This window comes from Phyllopteryx taeniolatus, chromosome 4 (genome assembly GCF_024500385.1).
Source record: "Phyllopteryx taeniolatus isolate TA_2022b chromosome 4, UOR_Ptae_1.2, whole genome shotgun sequence".
Lineage (NCBI taxonomy): Eukaryota > Metazoa > Chordata > Actinopteri > Syngnathiformes > Syngnathidae > Phyllopteryx > Phyllopteryx taeniolatus.
Genome location: NC_084505.1, coordinates 12,486,306 through 12,507,683, shown reverse-complemented (window position 1 = coordinate 12,507,683; position 21,378 = coordinate 12,486,306). Strand labels below are relative to the sequence as shown.

The following is a 21,378-nucleotide window of genomic DNA, read 5'->3' as shown; positions in this document are numbered from 1 at the left end:
ATTTAATACACTATTTGTGTCCATTTTAAAGGATAGAGTTGACTGAGCAGATTCAGCTTAATCCTAACATTAATCTTTATCTTTATTGTACAAAATCTGCAGGAAAAATAACCATTCCTTAAATAAACATGTTTGTCATTCTGATGTTTATTCTTGCTCTACAATTTAAGTAATGTTTAAGGCGCACTACTGTGGCGCATCCAGGTCTCATCTGATGTTACCATTGTTGAACAGGTGAAGAACAAACAAGTAAATGATCTCTCATAATAAAATTAACAATACAAAACACAGCCACGCACGGACAATGCCAACTCAAAAGTACAATAAAATCTGCATAAATTAGAGACCTAACATTATTCCAGAGAGGTAATATAAAACTGTACATGACAATACATGTGCAATACTTTACAATATTTATTAAAAGAAGGCAAAATAGCACCATGGAGTTAAAAAAAATAAATGTGGATTCTCATTCAAAACCAAAAAGCACACAGGTGTAACAGTAAAAAAATGCATTTGCAATTGGAAAGTGAATGCAAGCAGACAGTTGTTACCTGTGTCAATGTGGTGCCTTCATGTCTTTATGTACTGTGGTCATGTTTTAATTTTTATATATTGAAAAAAAGAAATCCAAATCATTTCAAATGGTTATAAAATGTAAATTAGTCAATGTTTTGTTTGATGCGTGCTTTCCTTTTTTTCTATTTCTCAACATTTCTCCTTCAATCATTTGACTTGAACTGCCACTGATAGACAGTCACCGGGTACCAAAATTCTTCCTTTCCCTCCAAAATCCCACTCGCCCTGTCATTTATTCTGTCTCTCGACCTCTTCTGTCTTGTGATGTTGAGGTGTGCTGAGGAGTTAAATGGTTCTTCTGTCCCTGTATCTGTGTGATCATCCATTCACAGGAAATTGTTGGTGATCTGACGCTGGTGGTCAAACAAGTCCTCGATATCAGCGCTGTAAGCGTCACCTGATCAAACACAAGAAATGGATTACACAGCAGCAAATGGAGAGAAATTTATGTTATGGCATGTCTTTTCATCTCATGTCCTCCCATCCTAATTTATCATCTCATCCCATCGCAATCTCAATCAAATCTCATCTCATCATCTCCCATCCTTGCCACTCCAGATGATCTTACCCCATCTCATGTCATTACCCCCTCTCATTACCTTCAATCGCTTCTCATCCACCATTTTCCCCCAGTTCGGGACATCTTATCTAGCTCATCATCTCATCCCCTCCCATGTTGCCACCTTATTCTTGCTCATCCCATCTCATCTCACATGCCCTTCCATCTCATTTTATTTCCTCAGATTTACTCATCTCCCCCCACTTTAGTCCTCATCTCATCTCATCCTTATCCAGTTCATTTCATCGGGCATATCCATCTCATCCTACCCCATCACCCCATCCCATTAAATTTCGTCCCACCGCGGGCATCTCATTAACATTTCACCTCTTGTCTTTAAACTCTACCTGCATGGCATCCGAACATGTAAACGCGCACTCCATCATATTTACACCTGCAGCGGATCACATTGTTCTTGAAATCGGACTCAGCCATATCCAAAGATGGGTTGACCTCCACCTGTAAAAGGAGGTACACATGTTCTATCACACAGTTTTAAGTATTTCATGTACAGGACTAACTTACTGTATAACCCCAACGAATCCTCTGGTGAGTGTAACTGAATTCCCATGAGAATACATCCAAGAATATTTGTGGACATACATTGGGTGTGTCTTTTAATCTCCTTTGATTCCGCTTTATTTACAATAATTATTTTCCTAGTCCAGCCCTATTAAGCTGATGCTGATTTTGTTTCCCCCTGCAGCATTGGCACCCTAAAGTGCCGTTGGGTCTAGACAAAGCCGAAGGATCTTTTTAATAACGTAACAGTAGAAATGAGAACTTTTGACGGTTGGGAAACAGGCGACCTTCCATGGGGGCGACTGAGGAGCCGCAGGATTATTGTTCTCTCTTTTTCTCAATAGCTCAAATTGTGGGTTAAAGAGAAGAATGACATCACTTTCCACTGTTATCTCTGTGCCGTATACAAAAACAGCCGAGGGATGCAGATGACAGTTTTGGTTTAGATTCAAGTTGCAGCCTGTCATTAGACTGTAGCGATGCTTGGTTGCCACGACTTGGTTTCCACCCTGTCTGTGCTGCCTGCTGCAATATGAGCAAAGCGTATACTGTAAATTAATTTTCCCATTTTCCACATCAAACAAATCATGTGACCATATTATAGAATCCCCAATTCCAATGAATTTGGGACGTTGTGTAAAATGTAAATAAAGACACAATACTATGATTTGCAAATCCTTTTCAATCTATACACTACAAAGACAAGATATTTAATGTTAAAACTGATTAACATTATAGTTTTTTTGCAAATATTCTCTCATTTTGTAGTTTACGCCAGCAACACATTCCAAAAAAGCTGGGACTGGGGCAACAAATGACTGGGAAAGTTGAAGAATGTTCAATAAACACCTGTTTGAAACACTCCACAGGTGAACAGCTTAATTGGAAACAGGTGAGTGTCATGACTGGGGATAAAAGGAGCATTCCCGAAAGACTCAGGCAAGGATGGGGGAGGTGCACCACATTGTAAACAACTGCGTGAGCAAATAGTCCAACAGTTTAAGAATATTATTTCTCAACGTACAGTTGCAAGGAATTTAGGGATTTCATCATTTATGGTCCATAATATCGTCAACAGTTTCAGAGAATCTGGGGAAATCTATGCAGATAAGCAGCAAGGCCGAAAACCAACCTTGAATACCCATTACCTTCAATCCCTTAGGTGGCACTGCATTAAAAACCGGCATCATTGTGTAAAGGATATTGTCACGTAGGTTCAAGAACAGTTCAGAAAAGCATGGGCAATAGGCTTCTTTATACTCCCGCGCTCGCGCGGCCGACAACGATCGCATTGCATCACGTGACCGACGCATTGGGCTGTGCAACCCCTATGCGGCAAATGACGCGCACACAGCACAAATTGTCGAGTGCAAAGAATGCCGCGGAGATCATCTATCGTGATTGGTCTGTTTTAGTCACATGCTGTGATGACATACTTAGCTTTCCCCTTGGGTCCACATACCACCGCCGCCGCCTTCTTGATCGATTTTGCAGCATAATTAAACCTATCATATGGTCATATAGGTCCATTTGTTCTCGCAGACACTGTTCCATTGTTGTTGCTTTGTTCCTTGTTCCGGAAAGGAAAGTAAAAACGGCTACCGAAAATGGTCATAAAATGCAGAGGAAACTCCACCCTGTGGCGTCCGAGCCAATACCAGCCGTAGCAACACCCCCGACTTGGAGGAGAACTGCAGCACATTTTCAAAACAGCGCGCGTGGGTTGCGCTCGAGTATAAAGGCAAACGTAGCCGCAGTTAAGTCAGCGTGGTCGCTGCTCGCGCGAGTATAAAGAAGCCTTAACACATTTCGTCGCTGTATCTACAAAAACAAGTTAAAACTCTACCATGCAAAGCGAAAGCCGTATATCGATAACACAGAGAAACGCCGCCGACTTTTCTGGGCCTGAGCTCATCTGAGATGAACTGGGGAAAAGTGGAAAAGTATGCTGCGGTCTGACAGGTCCACATTTCAAATTGTTTTGGGAAATCATGGATGTCGTGTCCTCCGGGCCAAGAAGGAAAAGGCACCATTAGTGCTGAAAGGTACATACAGGTTTTGGACCAACATATGCTGCCATCTTGTCTTTGTAATGTGTTCAATTGAATATAGATTGAAAAGGATTTTGTGCCCTGCGACTGACTGGCGACCAGTTCAGGGTGTAGTCCCCCTTTCGCCCCGCAGTCAGCTGGGATAGGCCCCGCCACCCTAACCAGGATAAGCGGTATTGAAAATGGATGGATGGATTGAAAAGGATTTGCAAATCATTGTATTCTGTTTTTATTTATGTTTTACACAATGCCCCAACTGCATTGGAATTGGGGTATGTCGAAATCTACTTTTACTACTGTTCTGAAGTTTATGGTTACATAACCTACATACATAACCTAATTAAACTGGCCATAAGTATTATTCTTTTGATTTAGTTTACAGACAAAATTAGTCATATTGAAGGCGCCCAGGGATTTTGGCACACTTTATAGTTCTATGAAGTATTTTTCATTCTAATGTAAAACGGGCTTATTTTGGATATCAGTAGAGCTTGTCAATATAGGTATAGACTATATAGATTGGACATTAGCTGTGATAAGGAGCCATCAAGCTGGGGTCCACGTGACCCATCGCTTCAAACATATGGTCCTAAAAATGGCCGCCATTTTTGTTCAGGCCACACCCAGCTGGTGGAGGAAAGCTGAGCGAGCATTTGTGATCTCCATCTCTCACTTATGAAATTTATGGAGAGCTGCCCGTTCATGTAGTCACAATCTACACTTTTAATGTCCGTGCATGGTTTGATGTCTAATCAAGGCCTTGTTGCCACATATGTGCCATGCAGAAGGACGCATGCACGGCTGAGGAAAGCATCACTGATAATGTAAAAACTTACAAACTAATTAGAAACCAGAAGCATCATCTATGTGGTGCCACTTAGTTTCGAGTCAAAATAGAACAAATGACAGAGCGGGAGAACAGATGAGTAGGTCAGCACAGTGGATTGGACGTTTAAGAACAGACAAGACCAACCAACCTCAACATAAAAATAAATAATGTGAAGTGCTGAGAGTTTGTCAGCTGGCCAATAAGCTCCAGTCTCTCACTAATAGCAGGTCTACTTTCTATATAAAGCCACATTAAATGTACTGTCCTTAAATACACACACACCCTGAAACAACATGCATACAGCATACCTGAATGGCTGAATGCTTAGCCAAGAGCCACTTCGCTACAATTATAGTCGGTTATCGCTTTTATCCCACATGGGCTTGCAGATTTTAAACTTCTGCATTTTCCCTTTTTCAACACATTTGCATGCAACTTGGCATTCATTTTCGGCGTATTTGCCAGATGGCTGAACTTTTACCCATGTGTTTTCTATACCGTTTGTATTGTTTAAGTTCACAGGGAAGCTGGAGTTTATAACCAACTGGACTCATGGTGATTACTTAATCACAGGACAACCACATATACAGTAGACAGACAATATTCACAATCACAACTAGAGTGTTCAGCTAACCTAATACAGTGAGCCCCCATTTATCGCTGGTTTCATGTTCCAGACCCGCGTGCAATGGGTGAGAATACGTGATGTAGAGACAAAAAAGTCCTCGCGCACACTTTAAACACATGCGTTAAATGTTGTACATTGTAAACATATTTCAACTCCAAAAGAAAACAAATTCAATAATAAAAATAGAAAATGCTGTATGTATTGTAGTGTCTTTCTTTTAGATACAATATGTGCCTTTAAGAGGCGGGGCCTGGTCCAGTGTCGTGTGACATCAGCGAGTGTGAGTGTCTGGTCGTGAGCTGTAGCCAACAGCAGCTCCTGCATGCGTGTGCGCATTGTGTTTCAATAAATGGATGAAAAGCGCATCGGCGACAGTGGCTCTCCTTTCCCACATGCAATGGCATTACAGTAATTAAGTATTCTGTGACAACCGATTGTTTAAAAAAAAAAAAACAACGCAAACCATGAACTACTAATAACTAATACAGTGGTGAAGAATGTTTTAGAATGTGGGAGGATGTAGGAGGATCTGCAGGGAACCCACACAAAGCAGAGGGAGAACATGCACGCACCGAAGCCCAAGTGAATAGCGCTTGCTTACATGGAAACCTACAGACGAAGTGGCACTTTCCTGGAAGGTATTTTTCTATAAGAACAAAAAAGCGTCCTCACCTGGAAGACATATTCGCCAGGTCGCACGTCTGTGATATCGATCCACTGGCAGTCAATGTCGTGGCGGTAAGTATCCCAGCAGCCGACTGAGATGCCTTGCTGACCCATGTTGTAGCAGGAATACCGCTTCTGGAGGCCTGGGAGTCAAAAGGGGATTATGAAGATTATAGTGGAGGCCCTCTACGGCCAACATGGTTGGATCGTTTTGATGTGATTATTAATCAAATGTATTTTGGTTCGAAATTTGAAATTGATTGTCTGACCATCGGGGCAGAAGGTGTCCTCCAGACAGAAGCTGGCTTTGTGACCCTCAGCCACCCTGGTTCCATTGAGGGTCAGCAGATCGTAGTGGGTAAACACCTCAATGCTGTGGTAGTGCCTAAGAAATAGGAGAGGCTGGTATTTCATTCATGAAGAGAGCTAGAATAGTTTGAATGCTGAAAGAATTCCGAAATTCAATCCAATTTTCTTTGAAGAGCTCAATCCGATAACACATAGCTCGGGATGGGCGAGCTGCTGACGATTTTCGGCAAGAAAATGCACTTGTTCTGAATTGTTTGATTTTTTTTTTTTTCCCAAAAGATACAAAATAAGACTATGGACAAAAAAAGTAATTGCCTTTTTGTGCTTGTTCAGCTCTGATGGCATACTGCATATTTACATGGTGTGTGTTTCTACTCTGCGCTTTCATAACTAGTCTTTTATTACACAATTTATGATGTGCTTTTCTTTTGTATGGAGCAACACATTAATTTCTGAACATGTACATAAATGTTTTTTTGGGGGGGAGGGGCAGTGGAATTTCTAATTCTAAATAAGTGAGAATAAATCCTGTTGTGCAGTTACAAAGGCGTCACACAATGGGACATTTATCTGTTTGGTGTCCCTGTGTCTCTCGTTATAGAACCATTCCCGCAAGAGGCACCGGCAAAAGTGGGAAACCAAACCAATGTGCTGGCTGGTTGGGGAGGTAGTGATTGAGGCTGGAAGAAACTCTGAGATCTGCCTCTTTTGTTTTAGCACACAAAACCTCAGCAGCTGAGTAAAGAAGTCCGGCTGCTCTGAGGTCAGTCTTAACAATCAATGAGGAGGCTGGCTCATCAATTTGGCAGATCTTACATTGTGTTTTTCGTGTAAATCAACTTATTTGTATGTTATTTATAGTACAAATCTAACAACAAATAGCACTGCATTGTATTAAAGCATGTGACACCACCTCTCTCATCAAATGTTTGTCAACAGTTTCTCTTCAGGAGATTTTTCTTTTTCCCAATCTTGCAGTACCATCTTGTGATGATTCCCAGCTTGTGATATTTAAAGATATTAAGGGAGGTTAATATTTTCCTTCAAGTCTTATACTGAAGTTCATCATTGCACCTTTGGGGGTACAATGTCTCTTCTCAGGGGTGGTATCCTCAAAGGTTCTGTTTTTGTACCGTTGATGTGTGTCTTTTACAGTTGCAGCCCAGTGGCCATTGGGTTACATTGTTATGGCGTGTAGCTCGAAGGACAGAAACGGACTCTTATTTGAGCCCTATTACTGACAGCGTACCTGTGACACTGATGCCAAATCCAGTTCTCTCTGGAGGCCCGAGGTTGGAAATCAGCACGGCCAGTATTCATGATACGGGAGGAAAATCTCAGCAGTCGGCGATGTCCGTAAGGCCAGTTCATCCTGGCAGCAGAAGAGGAGAGGCAGTTCTCTTCGTTGGCACAGGAGAGCAGGTGAAGGGGTCTGTCCTCCAGGTAAGATGACTCCTGGAGCAGCTGGGCATCTACGATCAGGTCAGGAGCCGCTGACAGGGTATACAAGGGGGAGTTCAAGGTCATTGCACAACAAATCTCTCTCTCTCTCTCTCTCTCTATATATATATATATATTCACACTGTATATACGTATATTCATATGAAGTGTGTTTTTCGCTCACTGTCCACGCAGGTGACTCCAGCGGCTCTGCCGTCGCCACCTCTGGGACAGTAGACATTTGTGTTTTTACGACATTGCTGGATGGACAGCTCAGAGCCCCCACAGTGACTTCCACTCAGAACCACATCACGGGCATCACTGGAGCCCGCCCAGTACCAAGTCTCCTGGACACACACGGGGAGGAGAACGTTTTTGCATGCTTCAAAACCCAAGAATGGTGTCTCTCATCGAGGTTGTGTTTTGCTTTAAGACTTCAAGCCCTCTTTTTAATAGAATCTATCAGTACATATTATCACATTTTACACTCTTTTTCATAGTTTAAATCTGCCATTTAATGCCCCAACACAACACAACCACTCTGCCCTTTCCATGCGCAGCCCTATTTTCAGCTTGTTTTCTCTGAGAATTTCTGTCGATTTCTCTTTGCCTAACTTTCCCCCTTTTATTTTCAGAGTGCTGGAAGTGGACCTTCGAGAAGCCTATAATTACCTCAGGCCTCGGTAATAACACAGCACAGACACACAAACAGCAGCCCAGAGGAAAGGGAAATGTGGGAGTAAGCAGGATAAAGGCCAAAAAAGGGAGTGACGCAAAGGGTGATAGAAGATATTATGTATATTGATAGAGCTGATCACCTGGTGAGCTCTGGAGGCGAAACCCAAGCCAAGCTGTCGGCACACCACCATGGCCTCGTTGATGCCCCAGTTCTCGCTGCAGACAGAGCCCCAGCGCTTCACTCCTCCGACCTCCATCCACACCTCCACGCGGCCCTCGGATTTGTCTCTGCCTCCTGCCAGTCTCACCTGAAGGCAAAGAATACGCTTTGCATGACTGAACACTGCCGTAGATTGGCCCGTGTAACTTGCGGACGTGTGTCTCACCGTGGTCTGTGTGCCAGTGTAGGGGACATTGCAGCGCACCGCCACATCCTGGCTGTGCTTGATGGTGTAGAGCGGCACCGGTTTGGATGTGCATTCTGTTAGGGACCTCTCCATGCCTGTGCACTGTACACTGTTCATGTGGATGGGACCGGAACCTAGGATGGCAAAAGTCCGGGAATTGTCAACGTTGGAACTTTTTCATGAGAATGTGCAAAACTGCTGGTTAGTTTATAACACATAACTTAATACACTGTCAAATGTCAACTGTATCACAGCTGTACGGCTATGTAATGCGATTAAAAGTCCCGACAGCATGCTTAGACCTCTGATGTGGCCTGTATGAGAGAGCGGCTTTTGTCCAAATTACTGCGCACTCCATCCTGCTCACCACAGCCAAACATCTTTGAACTTGCTGAAGTCTGTGAAGGTGTGTGAGAGCAAAGTTTTATTAAGCTCTTTATTTTTTCACTCAAATAGCCACTGATGTCACCAAGCCTTGAGTCAGGTCACTCTTCTCAAACTGCACCACCCACGAGCCCTCCCAGAACTCCAGCCCAGACCACTCTCCTGTGTTTGTGCAACATGGCTGAATTGGCCTGAGCCTTGTCTAGAAACATTTAAACCGGCAACGCTCTGCTGTGACATTTACCATAGTCATTATTTAGACATAACACAAGCACAGCACCTACTTTAAGAACCCTAAAAGGTTTCCATGAATTACTTCATTAATGCAAGTGGAGAGAGGCAAATGCAGCCACCCTTACAGGTCATGCTATGTTCTCATTGGGGCAGAAAGATAATGGCAGGAAATTAACTTAATCGCAGCAGAAGTAGGGTGAGAAAAATGGACAGTATCTCAGCTTGTGGAAGTGAGGCCCATTTGCTTGGAAAATGTTTGAAATTGTTTTTGTTCGACAATTGCAGGGCCACAACAGAAGCAATACCAAGATAATGTGTATGTACTGTACGCCATTGTGAGCTCCAGGTGTTCCGCTGGTCAAACAACTGGTCATGGGTAGATGTAGTCAACCATCAGCTTGTCAGATACAAGCGGCAGTCTAGCTGTAAACATTTTGTCAGAGTTTATTTGTCTACTTGGGTCCAGAGTACTTGGAATTTGGCATCAGACTATTTAGAAGCTCACATTTAGACTCATTGCTTTTTATTCTGACCCCGTTCTCATGGGAATTCAGACAGAAGTAATGAACTGTAATTCTTCGAAAAACTAAATATTTTGGGATTGCTTAAATCTTTTTCTTGAAATTAATGAATGATAATAATATGCCCTAACCCTAACGCCCTAACCATAACCACTCTAAAATTATGGGCAAATGTAGTGTCAACAGCAGAGCATGTGTGCCATGCAGACACAGTGACGTTCACCATGCTATAATTGTTAGTATTACCTTAATATAGTGCTTTACACAGAAATGATTTTTTTTAAATATATACTGTACTGTATGTTGCTTGTCAAAAATATAATTGCAAATAACTTCGGAAAGCCTGGTTTCATGGTTTTAGAAAGAAAGTCGCACAGCACACAAATTAGCACTCCAGCATCAAAGAAGGAATATTGTTGAATCTTGGTTTTGCTCAGTTCTTTCCACCCACAGTCCAAAAACATGCATGCTGGGTTTATTGTAGCCTTTAATTTTCTTATAGGTGTGAACGTGAGTGAGAATGGTTGTCTGAATCAGCTGGGATTGACTCCTGCTTCCTTCTAATCCTGTCGAATGAGCAACCTAGAAAATCGATGAAGGCTATGAACCAGGGCCAGCCAAAATATAATGAGCCCAATTTTCCTCGAACTTTATTTATTGCAATAGAAAGGCAATAAAGCCCAATAACTGGGGATTTCATCACGACTTTTCAATATAATCTCCATTTTTCTCAACACCGACTGTCTATCGATGAACAAGGACATGTACGCTGGCCTTGTAAAATTATTAAGGTCTCCACTTTTAACCAGTTTTTTACAGCTTGCTTAAATTGTTCATCATCACAGAAGTGCCGACCCCTAACTTCTTCTTTTAAAGGTTCAAAAAGGTGATAATCTGATGGTGTCAGATCAGGTGAGTATGCAGGGTGGGTTATGGCTGACCAGCCAAAGGAAGGGATGACTTCACAAGTTTAGTTGGTCTTCACCTTTGATCCTGGACAGCCACTTTTTGATGGTGCTGTAACTTTTTGCATCTTCCCTAAATGTATTTTGCAACTTTTTGAAAATGTTAAATGGTGGTTCCCCTTCCAAAGCAAGAAATTAAATCACTGCTTTCTACTTCTGACGGGCGTCCAACAATGACGTCATTTCCAAAATAGCTAACAGGAAGAGGACAGGTTTAAATTAAACTTAAAAAAAATAATATGGATGGATGGAAGTATTTAAACTAAAAGCCGTGAAAATCTTCCCCAGAAATTCGATTGTTAATCGATTGAATTCAACTGGGCTCATTACTTTTTGGCTGCCCCTCTTACAAAGCAGAAGACTATATGGTACAAACCTTTGTAATAAAGATGCTTATACACATACTGTGAGTGTTACGCTCTGTACATGTTGTATGTGTTGTCTCACCCTCTCCCAGCTGGGCCCTGGTCAGGGCCTCCTTGGCCGTTCCGAAGCCCAGCTCTCTGCAGACAACGCTTGCATCGGTGATATCCCACAGGTGGTCTGCCACAGTGCCCCATTTGCCCTCTTTCAGAACCTCCACGCGACCCTCGCCAAGGCGGGCCCCCGCCTTTAGACGCACATTACTCTGGTAGGAAGGGCAGAGTGAGTAAACATTTGCTGTTTTGAAGCATGTTTGGATCCTTTTTTTATTTTAGAATGTTGAGTTTTCCATTTCTATGGTCATTCTTTAGTTCACTTATTTTTTTATGTTTGTTTGCATGTGCAAACCCTCTTTGTGGTTTAACCCAAAGCTAAACTGAAGACAAAAAAAAACATTTTACTCAATAGAGGGGCCCTTCAGCAAGGATGTTGTACTTTTCAAATGCAAGCGCCAAACAAATGCACTATACACACATTAAAGGCACTCAGTAGTACTGTACCAGTTTACAGTGGCAAGGAACGGCACTGCGTCACATTGAGAGCTTTGTAATACTTGGACACTCTGCCACTTGCGAATGAAATAAATACAAATATATATTTTTTTATTTTGGAATGATGAAATGCAAAAAACTACAATAATAAACACTGTTAAATATTATTTCTCTGACAGCATCATTCAAAAGTAAAAATGTCAAAGTGTTGTATTGCATTGCAACTCATGAGGTGTGTAGTGTAATTTGTAACTTCGTATATACAGTATTTCCATCAATTACAATTATTTCACTGCTTCTAATAAAGAGATTAAGATCCCGAACTGACCGACATGGGGGATGCATATCGTCGGCCATTGCGTGCAAACTGTGCTCCAGGGACACAGCGGACGACAGCGTGCATGCCGCCCGCGCACGGACCGTCTCTCCTGCGGAGGGACAGCTGAGCCTGGCACTGTGACAAGGAGACCTCCACTCCCTGACACTGCACCCTCTCCACCCAGTAGGCCTTCTTGGTGATCTGTGTTCCCAGTCTGAGAAGGAAGGTTGGTTGTAAAGTGCAGGCATGTGTGAATGTTGCGCTTGTATAAGAACTGAGTTTACCTGGATGATGGATCTGCTAGTTTGGAGTCCCACAGTTTCCTGAAAGAAAACAGCATCTAGTTAATGTATTCTAATGAAACTTTAGAATGATACTACAAAGAAGTAAGCAACTGGATGCTCTTGAACTATTTAGTTTGATATCCAGTAGACAGAACAAAACACTGTCTGAGCTCCTCCCTGGAGCCCGCACTACAATTCTCAATCATCCTTACGAGACACTTTTGCAATTGTCTGCATTTGTGGATGAACTACAATATTTATTTTCCAAATGTTTCCTGTCATGCATTTATTAATGTACATGGAGGATTGTTTGGGACATCCATGTGGGATTTTAAAATGTAAAAAGATGTGTGAACATGAGTTATACAGTAGAGGACAAAAGTGTACACACACTAGCCAATATATTCATCTATTTAAATGCATATTTGGGAAAATTAGGTCCAACGTTTGTGTCCTCGAACATGCACGCTGAGCTAAAACTGACAAGGGTTGAAAAAGGGAACGATCGAGATACATAAAGTTTCACAAGCCAGAGAGAGCCTGGAAGGTGTCATTTTGTCACGCACACTCACACCAAAGCTGACCACTTGCCCCAACCAGTGTGACCACAAGCAGGTGCAGCCTCACGGACATCCTTTGTGAATTCAGTGAGTCAGAACACCGAGTACAGACACAAGTGTATACTTCAGACGGAGAGTTGCTTACCTGCACCACCAGACCAGTGATGCAAATGTAAATATTGGGCAAACTAAAGCGGGAGATGGATCGTGCCTGTTACTAAATCCGGAATTCCGATGCTGACAAACTCTTTTGATGCTATGATGGCGCTGACACCTTGAGACCTGTTCTGTAAAGTACTGTGCAAAAGATTTGTTGTTTTAGCAATGAGCAGATATAACTAGACAGTCCCAGCAAAAATAGAAAAAACTAAAATCATTGCAGGGGATTGTATTTGTTTGAATCTCGGCTCTGGCCTTGTGTATGAGTGTGTGAGGTTCTCCCTGTGCTTGTATGGATTTTCTTTGGGCCCTCTGGACCCCCATTGCAAAAAAAACATGCATGTTAGTTAATTGAAGACTTGAAATTGTCCATAGGTGTGAATGTGAGTGTAAATGATTGTTTCTCTATACGTGTCCTGCGATTGGCTGGCAACCAGTCCAGGTTTTACCCCACCTGTCGCCTAAAGTCTGCTGGGATAGGCTCCAGGTCATCCTAACCCTAATAAGGACAAGCAAATCAATATCAAAAATGGATTGATGGATGTGTTTGTATTACTGATTGGAGGATGATGAACTGTAATGCCATGATGTTTTGCGGGGTGGGCGATTCCATTGATATCATTGTGACTTAAATAGTGATGATAAACTCCTGTAGCCAGATCTTCACCAAATGGGTCCCCCCTTGGTCCATGTGTCCATACTGTACCAACCCTCTCGAAATTTGCATGGAAATTGGTTTTGTATTTTTGGTGCTAACTATATGACTCTTCTGAAAGGTTAATTAAAACAACAAGGTTAGCAGTGGCCCAAAGCTTTTGCAAAGTACAGCATACTGTAATGACTTTACTTTTGTTACATACTAATTACAGAAAGTACTTTTTGTGGCGTCAGCCTATGAGCGCTGGCTGTTGAAGACGTTTCACAACTCAGTGAAGCAACAAGACAGTAAGGGGGAGTTAGTTCACGGGGTTCTGATGGGTGAGGTTAGTGGGGAGGAGGAGGTGAGAGTCACCCGTATAATTGCCTGCTGTGCTTGGCAGTGTCTGCTGTGCGGTTGACTCGAGCAGTAGCATGTTGGTTCACACAGCAGACGTGGAAATATGCACATACATATCAACTTTCCCTCTGTCGCCGCCTCTTTTAAAAAGCCTTAAAAGCTCAAAGTGACATGATTACCCAGCGTCATGACTGCATGCCTGGAAACAAGAGGCTGGTGATGTAAGTCTCTCTCTAAACTTTTAATAGGATTTGCCCAACCTCAGAAAAAGCGCGCTATTTTGGGCTCAAGTCTCAATATATTCCGTGTGGAGGTCGTTGTCCTGTAGGAGATTTGGAGAAAAGGACGAGAATGACAGCATCAGCAATGAAGTGTTTCTTATTTTTGAACTGGAAGAAGGCTGGATGCAGTATTCTTATGTGCAACCCTGACCACACAATCCCAAAAGCAAGATTGGAAAGAGAAGCTGTCAAAAGAGAAGCACTAACCTGTTATTATGTTGTGCTAGCATGAAGCTGCCTGAAAGGAACAATTGGCTGTGTCAAGTGGTGGCAGGTCTGATTGACTCCATGCACGCACGCACGCACGCACCAGAGACAGCAAACTCACAAAGGTCTTAATTAGGTCCTTTTTACAGAATGTTAAATTTAGCATGATTCACGTAAAAGGAGAAAGCAAGATGAGAGGGGAACTAAAAAAAGATTATGGATGTGATAAAAGAAAGTGTGAACTCAATTGTCTGGCATTCCACTTTTTGTAAGCATTGCAAGACTGGGTGGGGGGGGGGTTGTTAGCAAATAAGAGTAAATACACCCCAAAAAAGAGAGAAAAACAACAACCACCTAACACTGAGCCAACAGCCAGGTTGTTCATTTAGAATTGTCTGGATTGACTAAGGAACTCTTAGTCTTTAATTATAGCTCCTCAAATGGACAATATAATATAAATCCCACATAAGAGAAGGTAGTGATGTACAATCACACACTCTTGTTTGAAGGTAGCATTAAAGGAAAACTTACAGGATCGCTGTTCATCCTGACAAGGTGACAATCATGGGTGTTTGTTTTAATTCCCTCAAATTTCACAACAACCCATTCGGTCAGTCAGCCCTAAGGTGTCACAACTGTGGAATAAGCCATTTGAATACTTCGAAGAACTCAAAGTCAAATACAGTAAGTCGCAAGCCCTCAAAATTGGGAGTGTCAGTGTGACGGTAAATCACATCAAAGTTTAAAACCTCAAAAAAATATTGATCTCAAATAACTTGACCAACAAGTTAACCAGATGCCACCAGAAGACTCATTTTGTGCTTTTTGGCCCAAAACAAAGTTAGCGCAACAAGAAAGTCTTACTTCATCTGTTTACAACCGGTTGACCTGACAGCTTGCAAAAACTCGGCTGGTCTAAACACTATCAGAAGCACTGAGCTACATTAACACCCTAAATGCTGAAATTAGTTTCATGAAATTGCAATCATGTATTCCCAACAGACTATTTTCTTCATTTCGTAGAGTTTCTCTTGGCTGGGCTGCTTCCAGTACAAGTATATGGATGTTAGATTATTTTGCCCAGTCAGATTTCAGCCTGTCTGTGCTGCCATGTCAGTCTGATCTGTCCAGGGCCTTCAGAATCAGTCGTGCTGACTGATGTAACTTAAATTATATTAGCAATGGGACCGCTTCGTTCACGAATCCGATTTCAAATTCATCCTAGGGCTGGCTGTCAGTGACGTCAGCATTTCCCCCCTGATTGGTTGGTCAGTGCAAAATGCGTTACAGCCAACAAGACAACAAAACACATCTGTAGCAATCAGCACACTTTAATACATTTGATAATCAGCATCTCTGGTGAGTATGATGCATTTTATTGAAATGTTTTCTGGTTTTGTTATGTTCAGATCAATATTGATTCTGAACTGCTTCCGATGATTCAGTCGTGTGTTGTTACATCCCATTTTTGTATAGTATTGTACAGAGATCCGAGCACGGAAGAAAAAAAATAGAGGAAACTATTTGTAGACGGGAGTAAGGGTGTGGGGGGCATTTTCCCGACGGGGCTCGGCGTGGCGGACTGTGGGGCGATTGCGACCAAAGTTTCCCGATCCAAAACTATTCGACTAGATGCGGAGGCCCTGCATGTGACTTTGAGGGCACGGAGTTTCTCAGGCCCCGTCTCACTGATCCGCTACTTTTGTTCAGGCAGATTTGAAAAAATAAAAACAAATTATAAGTAGTCGAATTCTTCTAAATAGCGGAGGTCTGGGATTCCTGATTGTAGATTTCTATAATTGCGAGGTGATAGTGGTGCTTTTAAGAGGCGAGCTGGGTAAGTCCCCCCGTTGAAGGCCCAGGTATCGGACGCACAGCACGCAGTGGAGAACCATCAGTCCTTCCGGCTGACATTTTTCAGTGTATTTTTCCACATTTATTTCCATGCTTTAAACATTAAATTGATGACATATTGATCTGTATTACAGAAAAGGAAATTGAGCAGACCTTTCGTAAAAGAGCGTAGAACAGTTTGTAAAACCTCGTCATCGTGCTAGATCAGCTGTGAAGACGTTCTTCCGTCCATCCATTTTCTATACTGCTTTTGACGGAAGTCGGTCATTGGTATGTGTGGCTATTGGTGCTAGACGTGTCCTGCTGGCAAGTCGCTGAGCAGGACAAGGACAAGGGGTAATTATTGGAGACACATGGCACAGTGCAGACCAGCGGTCAGTCTGGTTGTGCTGCTAGCCAGGCTAGAAAAAGACCTCTGTGGGCAGCCACACAGGGGACTGTTTGCATGTTCACGTTGGCACATGTATTTGTGTGCATTTGGTTTACGTAAAGCCTTGTAAGATGCTTTTCTGTGGTGGGGGGGGGGGGGCTATTAGCATTTGTGTGTTGGGGTTTGGGTTAGGAAGTCTAAAGTGAGTTTGAAGTTAGATAGAAGAGTTGCATTCATGGGGATCAAATTCACTTATGGATGAGACCGTGTTTGCAAATAAGACCTTTTGGTTTTCATTCTGTCAATACTTGAAGCTAAATGTGTCTGAATTTTGTCATTTAGTTTTGTAAACCACTACAGCTTTTCTGTAAATTACAAATGCAATTTGTAAAACACAACAAATCAAAGGGTTCCAACTGCACGGTGTTATCCTTTTATAGGCGGCTCATCAATTTTAACAGCAGAATTTTCCTTGTAGGGCATTACAAAAGTTACTTTTACTTTCAAATAATAAACATCATTCTGTACATTCACATTTATGATAATAATAATGTCACATTAGGGCAGCGCTGTTTCAAGTTATGGTGGACATTCTGACTTAAATATAAGTTACCAAATGCAGGTGTTTTCCCAATAAGAGGCTAAAACTTCTTTGTAGGCGTAGTAGGGGTTCCGGAGCTTAACAGCTTATCGTGTTACATTTGCTCCAAAGTTGAAAATGTCTTAATTAAATGAGTTAACAAACATATAGTAAGCTACACATCGTGAGAATGTTTTTTTTTTTTTTTTTATTATTCTGGGTCAGACATTGATAGCACACTCCCTTAGATGATTATTAAGGCCTGCATTGAGGCCCAGTCAGCCAATGGGCCAGACAGTCCTGGTGGACAGTTGGCTTTGGCTAATGCCGCAGTGGACGAGTCATGCCAAGTGTGGTCGTACTAACGGTAGCAGTTGTGGTTACCATCCCAGAGAAGGATGGAACAGCGATTCAGGCACGGGAGCTACGAGTCCGCAAAAGGAAGTGTCTACGACCACACTTTTCCATCCCTTTCATAGCCTGTCTCTGTGTGTGTGTGTGTGTCTGCGCACGTGCATGCTCTCACACACATAGAGACACACGCACAGACAGACACACATACACGCACACACTGAGTCACTCACCTGTAGGCGTTTTGATCAAACGCCTCGGCAGAAGGGAATCCCAACATGCCACAGGCGACGCGGCTGCTGCTGAGGTCCCAGCCGTGACTGCACACATGACGCCATTTCCCAGCATGCTTCACTTCCAGCACTCCCTCGGTCACCAGACCGCCGCGGCTGCCGGATAGCACAGCCCGTAGTCGGGCCTCAGCCAGCTGAACACTGTCAGAACTCTGGAAACATTTGTAAAGATTGACTGAGGATCTATAGTTTTTTTGTTTTTAATCCTCAACAAAGGCTTTTATGTCAACCTAAAACAGGACGATGGATTTGAAAGAAGCTAAACACAAATGATGAACGTATTGTCTCTCAAGTCTAAATGATTTCATAATTGTCTCTAATTAGATGCTAATTGGCCTCAAAGACGTATGCATGCATGTATCAGATCATACATGAGCTTTAAGTGGAATACTTTGATATGTTCAGTGCTTTTTGATTCTAGATTGTCCGAAATCGGCATACAGTAGTAATCCATTTCTGTCCCTCAAGTACAATCTACACTAATGGATCCCATGGGTTGAATTAGTGGACAATTCGGCCAAAAGGTGTACAAATGTCAAGGGCCCCGAAACAGTATCTTGACCCTAATGGCAGGCTGCTGTACTCTAAATGTGCCATTTTTCTGAGAGTATATGTTAGTATGTATGTTTTACCTGGATGTACTGTGTATCCATCTCCAGTCCCATATCTGGATAAACAGGGTCTGGTTCAATATGGTTCCCGCTATCTGGCTGATACCTCTCAGACTGGGTCGGGGAATATGTCTGCCTGTTCGACTGTCTCTCAGTCTGGCGCCTCGATGCAGGTGGTCCTCTTCTCGGCGTCTCCTCCTCCCGCCTTTGGCTGGTACTGCTTGCCGGCTGTGACGATACCTGCTGCCCATGTGGATGTGTTTGCCCTCTATACCTTCGTGGGATCTGTATCTCATGGCCGTTCTCCTGCGGCGAGATCCTGTTGCGGCGCGAAGATGGCGTGTTGCGGTTGAGGGCGATCTCGTGGCCTCGACTGAGAGAAGAGGGGGTGTAAGATGAGACTGGTGGCGGAGCTGCTCGTTGCGGGGTTCTCTGTCTTGGTTGTCCCTGCTCATGTCTGGAGGAGGAAGGGGCCTCCCCTGCTGAAGCACCATTGCTCCTTAAGGGGCTACAAATGATCCCCAGGTCCTCAGCATGGGTACAGTCATGGACTCCCCAGCCATTGGAGGCGCATTCTGCAATAGAGCGCTCAGTGCCTCTGCAGTTGACATTGTCCAACCAGATCTGACCTAGACAACAGACAGCGTGGGGAGACAGTTACACACGAACTGTATTGGAAAAATATCTCAGTACTGGGTAGGACATACCTTGTCCCTGACCAAACTTGGTACTGTGCGCCCAGGTTAAACTGTGTTGAAAGCCTAGCTGTCTGCACACCACATTAGCCAGGTTCAGATCCACCTGGTCGTCACACACTGTGCCCCAAACGCCATTGTAGAACACCTCCAGACGCCCTTCGTTGGCGTCGCGGCGGCCTGTACCTGCAAGCCGCAGTTTCACCTCCTGTGCAGGCACCTCAGAGGGGTAGAGAAGCAGCAGCAGGAAGATGGTGGATAGGGAGCTGAAGAACAGCATCCTAGAGGAGGGAAAAGGATGGTTATGAAAAGAGAAGAAGGGTCATATTAGGTGAAGAGTTATGGAATGTGAAGGAGCAACTCCAGAATAAAAAACACACCACAAAATTCCTTTAAATCATGCAAAGCCCTATTGACATTCCTTCCTTTGACAAAGCATATAATTAGAAATTGCTCTTCTTTCCCTAATGTGGCATTCAGAGTTTATGGGTGGTTTTATTTAGCTTTTTTAATTGATACTTAAAGTGATCTGAACGACAGTGAGAATGTTGAGAAATGGTTCATAGTCTGAACCAATCGGCGTAAGAGGGTTAACAGAGCTAAAAGTAGCCCGTCCATCCAGCCAAAGAAAATGTTTGGTTTTCCGCAAACCCTCAAGTTTGGCCGCATGGATTCAGCCAGCAGACACAAAAGCAAACAAACACCATCGTCTAAATGTTGTCAACATCAGGTATGTATCTCTAGAAGAAATCGGGTCTATAAGCAATTATAAATCACCCTGAAAGTTGTTTCCTCTTATAGATAGGAAGGGTGATACTGAGGTGGGTTCAGATTCTATAATATACTTCTATTACACTTGGGGATAACCTGCATGTATGCTGTCCTGCACCATCATTTCGTTTGCTGTAGAAAAAGCATCATTCAACAAACGTTTGTCTCAAGTTCGCTAAGAGCTGAAACAAGTGCTGCTGCAAAAGAACTATCAGGAAAAATCTATTCAAGAACAGATAGGATTAAGAGGAACTCACCTGATAAAATCTTTTCAAGAGCAGAAATTGATGAAGAGGAACTCACCTTATCTGTTGTTCTCACTTGGAGTCGCTGGGACGAAAGGAGTGAGGGAGCACTGCATGAAAAAAGCAATGACTTTTGCTCCTTCTGTCCCTCTCGTCTCCACATTTCCCTCCCTCTTTCCTCTTTTGTCACTCCCTCAGATGGACCATTTTATCCATCCCTCCCATTATCCTCATTAAATTTATTCGCACGTGTTCAACTTGTTTTACTTGCAAAAAGTCTGCCACAGTGAAACATTAAAATATTATGTATTTGTATTTTTTTTTCAGTTGTGTGGCTATCGGTACCTCTTAAAATTTTATGTGCATATTAATGCATTTGACTGCAGGAAGTTCAAGGTCCCTCCCCTCCTTTCAGAATGGTCACATGGCCTGGAGGACACGTGAGTGTGTTAACTTATACAAGTCCATATTTTTGACAATTTCCATGTACTCCCATATGTGCCCCTATCATGTCCTGCAGTCTTCAATCATAGTCTCTAAATCACACAGGTGAAAATGTAAATGCTACTTAACTTCCCGGGTATGTGTTTACCTCACACAATGATAAAAAAAAACACACAAGGTACACGCCACGATACACAATGTTAACAGACACACTATCACCCCAGGGGTCTTGGCACACTACAATGACACTAGCGGAGGAGAGAGTTGTCATCAAGAGCCGAGTCTGATGTGCTCGCCAGTAACTGATTTTGTTTTTTTTCTTTGAATGAAATTCAGTTTCATAAGCTCCTTAGTCATGATGTAAACCCTAAAAATACAGCTGGACGGTCTCCTATTGAAAGCCGTGATGGGGAAAAATTTCACCAAATCTTGTGTAAAATACAGTGACTCTTCAAGTCAAACAAGTATTTGTACACATTAAACTTTATAAGACATGCAGTGTACCACTGTGTTTGTAATACTGTAGGCTAGGGGTGTCACAGGTCACATTGTAGTTACGTCTTCCCTCAGATGGCCGTTATGACTGTGGAACCAGATACCGGTAAATGTTTAATCACCGCCTCATAATATTACATATACACAACTAATTCCTGATCAACTAGTTTTGAAAT

General features: G+C 42.8%; 1 protein-coding gene across 2 annotated transcripts; it reads right to left on the bottom strand.

The window, feature by feature from the left end:
• Positions 1-129: 129 nt before the first annotated feature.
• On the bottom strand, positions 130-20,475 carry LOC133476325 (lysyl oxidase homolog 4-like). 2 transcript variants are annotated; one of them, XM_061769551.1, is made up of 15 exons: positions 20,322-20,474; positions 19,260-19,528; positions 18,574-19,181; positions 17,882-18,093; positions 12,290-12,328; positions 12,015-12,219; positions 11,220-11,400; positions 8,648-8,802; positions 8,402-8,569; positions 7,768-7,930; positions 7,393-7,636; positions 6,104-6,219; positions 5,841-5,977; positions 1,486-1,597; positions 130-976 (listed from the first exon to the last, which is right to left on the bottom strand). In XM_061769551.1, the coding sequence occupies exons 2-15, from the start codon at positions 19,525-19,527 to the stop codon at positions 906-908; spliced, it is 2,679 nt and encodes an 892-aa protein (XP_061625535.1). In that variant the 5' UTR covers position 19,528; positions 20,322-20,474; the 3' UTR covers positions 130-905. The 2 variants fall into 2 exon arrangements, with proteins under 2 accessions (XP_061625535.1, XP_061625534.1); XM_061769550.1 differs by having other exon boundaries at positions 8,402-8,802; positions 20,322-20,475.
• Positions 20,476-21,378: the final 903 nt, after the last annotated feature.

What these genes read in the sequence shown, in the direction of transcription:
- LOC133476325 (XM_061769550.1), bottom strand. Translation starts at nt 19,527, where the DNA reads ATGCTGTTCTTCAGCTCCCTATCCACCATCTTCCTGCTGCTGCTTCTC. An exon ending in CAAGTTTGGTCAGGGACAAG is followed by an intron (nt 19,182 to 19,259) that starts GTATGTCCTACC and finishes TCTGTTGTCTAG; the next exon opens with GTCAGATCTGGTTGGACAAT. An exon ending in ATTTGGCATCAGTGTCACAG is followed by an intron (nt 6,220 to 7,392) that starts GTACGCTGTCAG and finishes CCTATTTCTTAG; the next exon opens with GCACTACCACAGCATTGAGG.